We start from the raw sequence: 10,204 nt of genomic DNA, 5'->3' as shown, positions 1-10,204 counted from the left end.
TTATGTTCTCCGGTCTTGTTTCGAGTGCATGCCGCGATCAGGCCAGGGCGGGCGGTGTGGAAAGACCTTGGCATAACCCTGACTGCAAGAAAACTTTTAATTTCCCCTCTACCCACTACCCTTCCCCACCTTTCTCGCCGCAGACTCCTCCCCAACAAGTGCTCTTTGGAATTTGCTCCTCCTTAGACTTGATCTTAGAGAGAAGACAAGGATGAGACCCAGAAGTAAGAAAAAAAAAGACAACTTTTAAAGGAGGTCAGAATATCAACACTTTCGCCTCATTGTGCACATGAGGGATGGTAACTTGTATAAAAAGGAGATGACCAATCTGAGGAGCATCACAGTGCAAAGCATCTTCCTTGAGTCAACAGCTGAAGAGAGCACCCGACACCGACATCATGAATACTCTGGTAAGTGTTCCATCATGCGATCAATTCTCCCAGGTTCTAAAGAAGCAAACACATTCGTATTAAATCATTCATTTCAACCATTAAACATTCATTCTTCATATCTCTATTTAAAAAATATCACGTTATAAAGACAGTGTTCTTCTATGGTTCTCCAGGAGATTTCTTATCAAGATAATTATACCTTCTGGTTGCAAAATTGTTAACCCTTTCTTATAATGGCACTTAAACCCTAATAAAACCCACACTTCATGTGATTCATTCAGAGTTTTAAGGCTGCCAATATTACAGTTACCTTTAGAGAGGGGGCTGCAGATATGGTCAACCATATTGTTAGGACATCTTCACGGAGTTCACTCTCATATCAGAAAAATCTTCAGTTGAACTCATGAGCCAGAGGGAATTTTGTTATAATACTCAGGCAGGATTAAAATCCTTAGATGAGTCGGGACTCCAAACAGGCAGCAACGCTACCACTATAGTAGTATAGTATTACCCACCCTTAACATTACCTTCGATGTTTCCATAGTCCTTTTCTTACAACAAAATTCTCTTCATATTAACTTTAATTGCTAGTGATTTCCAGTACCACTTTCAATTTAAAGAATATATTTTATTCCCTGAAACTGCAATTAGTATATAGTAATTAAAATGCGAATGGAGTAAAGAACTATGCAACTTAGGATCCTTATTTGCTTTTTAAAACTTTTTCTTCATGATTTCAGTAGTTTCTTGAACGCATCAAATAAGAACGATATTCAAAGAGGGAACATCCATGATTCATCCCCTATTCGTAGCATCCTAGTAACAACCCCTGAAGCTGTATTCCTCAATATCATATTCAGGAAGTTACTTCAAAAGTTATAAAGCTGATATATTTGGAACTTCCATTTTTCAAGTTCCTTAATCAATCAATCAATCAATCAATCAATCAATCAATCAATCAATCAATCAATCAATCAATCAATCAATCAATAATATGCATTTAGTGTTGTCATCCAGAGGGCAGATTCCCTATAAGTCGTTTACCTAGATTTTTCCTAAACGTTTCTTTTGTAGATCAGTTTGGACAAAGGTGCCAAAGAAATCCCCCCTCCAAGTTAACATCTGAAGTCATTTGTTGAGAGAGACTAACTACTACAGCTTCAATGGCCGTTCGTATTCTTGCAGCATGGAGAACATTTGGTAAGCCAAAGCCTTCTCACTATAGGCCATGACGATAGAGGAGTGGTAGTTAAAGGCTTCCACTATCAGTAACCAAGTCGCTAGTGGTATAGCGGCCTCCTTTGCCCCCAGGAATTAACCAGGTACTCATTTTCGGTGTAGGCTGAGTGAACTTCAAGAATTGGAGCCTGTCAAGAAATTTTCGAAAAAAAAGCCCGTTTCAAATGTTTTTCCATTTCCTATCGGAAAATCGAACCCACTTCTTTCCGGGTGAAACATGGACGCCTTTACGTCTTCGTCTAGGCAGCTCCTACATAGTACATCTCCCATAAGAAATTTGCAATAGATAGAAGGTATGAGCAAAGGGTACATCAGATGGGCGAATCACTATTCAACAGCGTCATATGCCCTCACTCCATGTGAATACTGCGGAGAGCTTTGAAATTGGTCGCTGACATTTGGCACGCAATCTGGTGATTAGAATTTGTATACGAATCCCTCTTCTACCCTAACGCCCGACATACTGTACTGAGAGTGAATTGTTTTCCACCAACGGAACTCGAACCTGCTAACCACGGTCTTCATACCATAAAGATATGACACTTTAACGGGCATGGCCGCCAGGCAGGCTGAGTTCTATGAATTCAGATAACTTTAAAGTTTCAATCACTGCCATCAATCAGTAATTACACTACGAACTGTACAATTATCATGCATTGTTCGCCACCGTAGAAACCTCATATTATGATGGTGCTTTATTAACAGCAATTCATGAGTCATCCTGTTTGGAGAAGATGATGGCGAAAATTGACTTATCTGATTTGTTGATCTCTCTCTAGAGAGAGTGTAACAACCAGGAAAGCGAGATGAACGAATACGTCCATAAAATACAATATTTGCTTTACTAAGTGCAGTGCATACAGACACAAGATTAAATTGATTGTAAATTATGTTTTCTTCTTTCACAACATTGTTATTCCTTTCAGAAAAGAAATTTGTACCATGCAGCTGTCACACTCACTAACGTAATAAATTTGATTCCTAGAACATTTGTCACCAAAGACTACAAAATTGAAGTCCCTGTACAATAGTGATCAATTTCATAACAACTTCACGACGTAACAAACATATCAGTTCGTCCGAAAATAAATGGCATGAGTGGCAGAGAAACAGAGTGTAGAACAAATTATTGCTTTGTAAGAAATATCCTCCGCCACCTAAACACTTCGTCAGTAACGTTTAAAATTATACTGTTTCAAGAACCACTGGTATGCCACATCAATATAAACTTAAATATAGAGAAATCAAACTAATCTGTATCTACAGTATTCAAGGTTCGTTTGTCTCTTACGAATTAACGTTTCAGACTGCCCGAAGACCAACGCGCGAAATATTAAATTGCGTTTCCCTCTGTACGCTTATAACGGGAAACCTACTAGAGGTAAATCAACCAAATATTTTCCTTTAAATTTACTGTGTACCTACTCAATGATTCCCGTTTAGGTAATTAGCCTTTCCAAGTGGAAAGTGATGTCAATAGTAAGAAATCCAACAGAATTGAATGTCAGATGGGAGATACAAAGCTGGAACAGGTAGATAATTTGAAGTATTTAGGATGTGTGTTCTACCAGGATGGTAGTATAGTGAGATTGAATTAAGGTGCAGGAAAGCTAATGCAGTGAGCTCACAGTTGCGATCTACAGTATTCTGTAAGAATGAAGTTAACTCTCGGACGGAACTATGTTTACGTCTGTGTGTTCGGACCTACTTTGCTTTGTGGTCTATGTGGACTCAGGATATAGTATTCATTTAAAAGTATCATACATGAATGTAGCGAGAATGATTGCTGGTACAAACAGATGGGAACAATGGGAGGAGGAATGCAGAGATAAAGGATAAGTTATGAATGAACTCGATGCATGTGGCTGTACGCATAAACCGGCTTCGCTGCTGGGGTCATGGAAGGCGAATGGAGGAGAATAGGTTACCTAAGAAAATAATGGACTCTGTTATGAAGGGTAAAAGAAGCAGAGAGAGGCCAAGACGACGATGGTTAGACTCAGTTTCTAACGATGTAGAATAGCAACGGTTTAAATTCATTTCTACATCCATGGTCACTATCTGCTTGATCCTTATTTAGAAATCAACGTACCTCAGGCTGTGGGTCAATTTCTGTATTCACAAAACTATCTTGACATTATTTGATTTTTATTAGGTTTTTGCCTCGTGGACTGTAGATGAGCAATCAAGTTTCCTTTCCGGATTGGTAGATGACGTCATTTTCCGTGATGTTACATCCTTGCAGTTGGAACTGAGCCAGGTCTTGTTTACTTAGTTAGTCATGCCATGACGAGAAGGCTTCGTGCCATATTGATATTAGGCAAGGTAGCCCAACCATTTCGAATAAAGAAATCACATTTTATCTTCAAACGATGCTGTGAACTTTCTATATCATAAATGGTGTCGTAGGGTCGAAAATGATACCCCTTTAGCATGACCATGAAAAGTACTTTATTTTCTTAACAGAAAAATTATCAATATTATATTTTAATTTTTGTTTCATTCAACATAAAGCAATACCATACAAGGTGAGCATGATTTAAAACAGCCTTACTTTAACACGCATTGAAATGAGACAGAATTTGAAAAATCAATATCGTAGGTGAAAAATGCTGAAAACGGATTAATTTCATGCATGAACATAGAAACATAATATATTTTATTAGTATAGATTGATTTAACAAATGTTAAATATTCAAACCAAAATAGAAAGGCTTACGGCGTCGTGGGGTCACTAATGGCACCGCCTGAAATTTACAGCTATGCGTAGAGAAAATATACGACTGACTCTACAATGCATCCACTTAGCATATGTCTTGACCCCGTACTGCCGCAGAGGTTCGGAGAATGGCCAACATAAGATTGATAAATGGAGGAAGAGATAGGGGTATACTGTTTCAATGGCACCGAAAAAGGACTCCACAAAACCATTTGAGTGTTATATCACTTTAAATTTAGGGGATCTATTTACAGTTTGGATGTTACAATTGTGTATATTGTTCATTATACCGGACTATCCTTATTCCACTGCTTTACCTACGCCTTGGTGCGGTCGTGCTTACAATGTTGAAAATATAGACGGCCTAATTTTACGTCTAGTTGACCTTGCTACTGTCAAACCTATACGGAGCGACGTTTTCTTCTGTTTAGTTTTCTGTGGTGGTTGGTAGTGTGCTGTGTGACCTGTGAATTAAGAGGTGAATATTAAGACAGACACGAATATCCATCTCCGAGCTATAGGAATTAAGCAGACATGGTTAAAATCCCCAGGTCGGGCGGCCGGGAATTCAAACCCAACACCTTCTAAACAGGAGATCACTAAGCTGACCATTCAAGATTGCTTCAGAGTGTTTCATTTTGAATATTTATTATTTTATTGTGCCACTTTTCTGTTGATCACAGCTGTACACTGTTTCATGAAAGCACATTTTCAACACGTGTTTCCATTGTTTATTCGCAGGTAATCCTTAGCGTTGTTCTGGCCGTAGCTGTAGCCAAGCCCCAGTTTGGAGTTGCAAGGCCGCAGGCGAGACCACAGCAGTACTCCAACCTGAAGGAGGTGCCCATTGTCCGGCAAGCCAGCGACATCACTCCTGAGGGTGCCTACCAGTGGAGGTAATACAACTTCTTTGTGGAAGGTTTCACAGACGTATGGTCACTCAAATCTGATAGAGTACCATTTATCTACTTAATTTTCATCCCCATGAATTTACACCTACTTGAAAATTAATTCATAGGGGACAGCCACTTTCCATCAAGCCAGGAATATCAGTTTTTGCCTTTCTGTCTTCGATAGCTGAAAGATTTATCATCACTCGGTCTGATGAAATATACATTTTTCTAATCTCCCTTTTTTTTCATTTCCATTTCAATTACCGTAAATTTACAACGCTTCCTTCATATGACGAAGTAATTGACCACAAGTGCTTTACATCATTCCTCGTACATACTTACATATGCAACGTCATCGACCATGAAAATCACTGCCGTACAAATTTTCCTTCATCTGGTATGGACATTCGCTTTTTTTTAAATCTAGTTTGTATGTATTCCAACTTCATTACTATCCTTCCTTTCATTTCTGTACTTGATGGCGAATTTTCTGGCATTCTTGTGGCATGATTGGCTCATTGAATCCGTCTGTTTCTAGCTAGACACCTGTGTCTTTCTCCTTTCATGTCTTCACCTCATCATTTTCTTTCATGATCCTGTATGATGTTCTTCAATATACAGAATATTGTTTCTAAGATGTTGTGAAGGGAAAGACACTGTAGCTTCGGAATCCTGTCCGCAATCTCTCCTCTATTTCAAGGCCTGATTCATTACTTTTATTTTCTTCACTGCTTTTCCCCGGTGCGGAATATGCGTCCAGTTTTCGTCTGGATGCCCTTCTTGACGCCAACTCTGTCGTTTGTATCTCGCAGTACAGCTTTCTATGTCTGCAATAAGCTGCTAATGTAGTGCTGCTCATCTGTCTGGTCAACGACTTCATACAGACAAGCAGTAATTGCACTTCTGGGTTGGTATAAGACGCTCCTTGGCATCTAAAGAATTCATTCCAGATAATTCATCCCAGCTGCAAGTATTCTAGAATTCAAAGAAAGATTCACTTCCCCAAAGAAAACTCTAAATAGTCACTAGCAGCCCGATCCAACCTATCGAAGTAATATTTCTATGGAAGTAGATTAATAGGAGGGCATCCTAGCCGAGACGGGCATCATCCGGAAAGTCGCGGATTGTATTTCCAGCCATGAAGTAGAAACATTTAGAAACTACTCCCACTTCAGTCTGTGAAGTTCAATCAGCCTGCATAAAAAATGAATACTACGTTAATAGTTGAGGACAAGGTTGGCCAAGCATAGAGCTGACCACTCTATTCTGCTTAGTGTCGATGTTACAAATAGCGGAAGAGTTTACCCTCCACATCTCCGGGGGCCTTTTTGAGCTGTGTGGAGATGACTGTTTTCTGAAGTATCGAGTTGAAGGTTATCATCTAGAGGAAACTTTCTTACTTTCCTGGAGTTTTATACAATTATCTGGGGTAGTTACTACTGTTGGTTAAGCCATGTTTTACCACCGGATGCCCTTCTTGATGTCAATCTCAAGTTGAGGGACGTATTCAATATTGTTTGTTTCTGTGGTGGTAATAGTGTGCTATATTGTATGTAAATTTATTAAAATGTTCACAATCACGGTGTCCAAACGCGGCTAAAATTACCGGCATGGCAGTGAATCGAACTCGGGGACCTATAACAGGCGACAACGCTGTCTTTTCAGGCAACAAGCCAGGCAACTCCTAGAAGTAATTATTGATACGAAATTCACAAACTTTGAAGATTTAGTATACACTATTTTGGCATTATGTCTTAGAAATTATTTTGTGTATACGACACATATTTACAGTATATTTCAAGACATTTTACGCTGTACAACTCATCTGTGATTCAGAGATGTTTTCCTAAAATGAATGATTATGTATGGAAGCTAGATGATGAGCCCAGGGTATTTTTTATGGTATACCTAAATGCATACAGTGTGGCATATTCATCACGCATTTAAATCATCTCGGCTTTGTTGCATACTGCAGTATAATATTTATCTCTTCATTTCAGCCTGATCCTTCCTCCGATTTCAACTCTCCATTACCATTTAAAGATTGGGAACATTGCACCCAAGATTTGATGGGTAACCTGACCTTCTCGTTATTTCATAACCTGTATGTTGTCACGGTTTCACTTCCAAGGATGGCTGGCCTACACGCTCATTCACTGGAGCACCGCTCCAGTACAAAACATAAACATCTTCGTCTCATTTGTATTCCACCGGAGAAAACAAGTTAACTAACTCAGGTGTAGGCAATCGTAATAATAGAAGAGTTTGTGTAATCAGTGCGTTTTATAGTAACTCGTTGCATGCAACTTAGAATGGCTGATTGGGCTAAAAATACTATCAGCGTGTGTACGCCTGTACGAGAAATTATTAGCTTAACCTTCACTCGAATAATACGCCGCCGTATTTTGGTAGACTTTTATGATACCTGAATTCTGTCATTTTCTGGGACATGATATTAAGGTAAAATAAGGTGTTAGCTTCTCAACTAGCACAAGGCATAGATTTAACAACGAATCCTTCCCCTATCCCTGTAATCTTTCCAGACGGTTCACAGTCGATCCACCAACATTAAAAAGCGAAACAATCCGATAAAGCCATTTAATTGAATAGATGTCTACATAGATCGGGGGTAAGCTCGATAGCTGCAGTCGCTTAAGTGCGGCCAGTATCCAGTATTCGAGAGATAGTAGGTTCGAACCCCACTGTCGGCAGCCCTGAAAATGGTTTTCCGTGGTTTCCCATTTTCACACCAGGCAAATGTTGGGGCTGTACCTTAATTAAGGCCACGGTCGCTTCCTTCCCACTCCTAGCCCTTCCTTGTCCCATCGTCAACATAAGACCTATCTGTGTCGGTGCGACGTAAAGCAACTAGCAAAAAAAGATCGGGGGTTAGTTCTTTAACAGAGCTGCCTTATTTAGTCAGAGGTAGAGTGTCTGACTCATGATCCAGGTCGCCGAATGAGCCGATTATTTTTTAAATCTTAGCAAATCCACGTCGAAATTGTTGGCATGTTATAGACCTCTAAGCAAGTTGGCTCCGCGATACGTGTCGTATAGTGGTTAGTTTGCATTCAGTAGCCAGTTGGTTTTGGTCCCTACCGTCGGCAGCCGGAAGGATAGCATACAAGCTGGAACTTCCTGGTCAAACATTTCATTATACCCCAATTATACGGTTTGTTACCCTCTGGTTCACTACTAAGGACTGCATCACAGTTTCGAAATATTGAACCATTGATCTCTGCAAAGAATCCTTTGGTAAACATTTCCAATATAAGTTTCTTTATTTTCTACGAATTGAATGGGAGATTTCAGGATGATATGTGAAAAACGAAAGGTCTCAGTGGTTAGGTACAGGTCCCATAACTTACATGTTTTTATGGGAAGAGAGCCGGGCTTAGTGGCTCAAGATGGCGGGTTCGATCCCGGCACAGCTCGGTGATATTTGAAGGGTCAGATATGCCAGCTCTGTGTTGGTAGATTAACTAGCTCGTAAAAGAAATCCTGTGGGATAACGTTTCCGACAGCTTGTCATCTTCAAAAATAGTAGTATCTAGTAGTAGTAGCAGGAGGAGGAGGAGGAGGAGGAGGAGGAGGAGGAGGAGGAGGAGGGAGGAGGTATTTTGTGGAACCTAAAACCAGTAATATAATTATTAAGGTAATAAAACTCTTTAGGCTTTTCAAATATGAAATTATCAGCGTTTCACCGCGGTGTGGCAGCTGGCTCGTCAGTTGGACTGCTACACCTTTCCAGCACTCTGGTGGCTAGTGCATCGTTAAGACACTTTTCTTTTTCATCTCATAACATGAAGGAGTACGGCGGGCCACTTGGTGGGTGACGTCTTCTCTCTGAACAGGAGATGTGTGACGGTGATTTTAGGTGCGATGAAGTATGACAAGGGATCGACTGTGGCCTATAAAACAAACTGTCCTGTATTTTGCTTGACAGTAAGAAGGGAAACCACAGAAAACCATTCTCAGGACTGCTCGGTCTTGAAACATCACTGAATGTCTCCTTTGTGGAACAATACAGTGACAGTGCACTAGGGGAGATATGCTTCCACTTGTATAAATGCCTACCTTTGGCTTCTGGGAACCATAATTTAATTTTATCGATTTCGAATGCTTTATTCAAGCACTTTTTTGGCTTGTTTGTTCGTGGTGTCATAATTACAAATATATATATTCATGTGTACTGTTCTTTTTTTCCAGCTACGAGACCGGTAATGGTATCGTTGCCAACGAGCAGGGATACCTTGAGAACGCTGGCAACCCCGAACTGGAGGCAATGAACGCTCAGGGAGGCTTCTCCTACACTGGTGATGACGGCGTGCCCATCAGCGTTACCTACACCGCTGACAAGAACGGCTTCGTGGCCCAGGGCGCTCATCTGCCCACTCCTCCCCCAATCCCTGAGGCTATCCTGAAAGCTCTGGACTTCATCGCCAAGAACCCACCTGCCCCAGAAGGCCCCAGCTCCTTCCAGAGACCCTCCGCTAACCGAGGTTTCGGCCGCAAGTAGAGATCTTCATGCAAGCCTAGTCCATGACTGATCATGACACCGACCTGACCACCGCCACACTTAGGTTCCGTCTACAAGGGCAGCAGTCGGACAAATGTCTGCCCTCTCTGTGCTAAGCAAGGGGAATACTTCTTCCTTGATATGTACAAAGTACATGTATTAAACTATTCCTTAGACAAGCATAGATTTTAGGTCTCGATAAAGGGGTTGATTGTATATAACAAAAGAAAAAAAGGTGTCTATCTCTCTTCAAGCACACGGGCCAAGTGTACAGAACGACAACCATGTGATATCTTAACACGACAATTTGCTTCAGCCAGTAACACAAGAAAGAATACTTTCAGCTGAGACAAACTTGCCATGTACTTTTCGAATGGTTTTTATGTGACGAACGATATATTATTATATTTTTTTGTATTCTAAGTGAAATAAATATACGTGC

At 40.4% G+C, this 10,204-nt stretch overlaps 1 protein-coding gene across 1 annotated transcript; it reads left to right on the top strand.

Annotated features, from left to right (window-relative positions):
* Window positions 1-264: 264 nt before the first annotated feature.
* On the top strand, window positions 265-10,204 carry LOC136868129 (endocuticle structural glycoprotein SgAbd-8). Its single transcript, XM_067144755.2, has 3 exons — window positions 265-410; window positions 5,092-5,246; window positions 9,453-10,204. The coding sequence occupies exons 1-3, from the start codon at window positions 399-401 to the stop codon at window positions 9,760-9,762; spliced, it is 477 nt and encodes a 158-aa protein (XP_067000856.1). The 5' UTR covers window positions 265-398; the 3' UTR covers window positions 9,763-10,204.

This window comes from Anabrus simplex, chromosome 1, assembly GCF_040414725.1.
Source record: "Anabrus simplex isolate iqAnaSimp1 chromosome 1, ASM4041472v1, whole genome shotgun sequence".
NCBI classification, from domain to species: domain Eukaryota; kingdom Metazoa; phylum Arthropoda; class Insecta; order Orthoptera; family Tettigoniidae; genus Anabrus; species Anabrus simplex.
The sequence above is the reverse complement of the archived record's forward strand: the minus strand, read 5'-3'. Positions and strand labels throughout refer to the sequence as shown.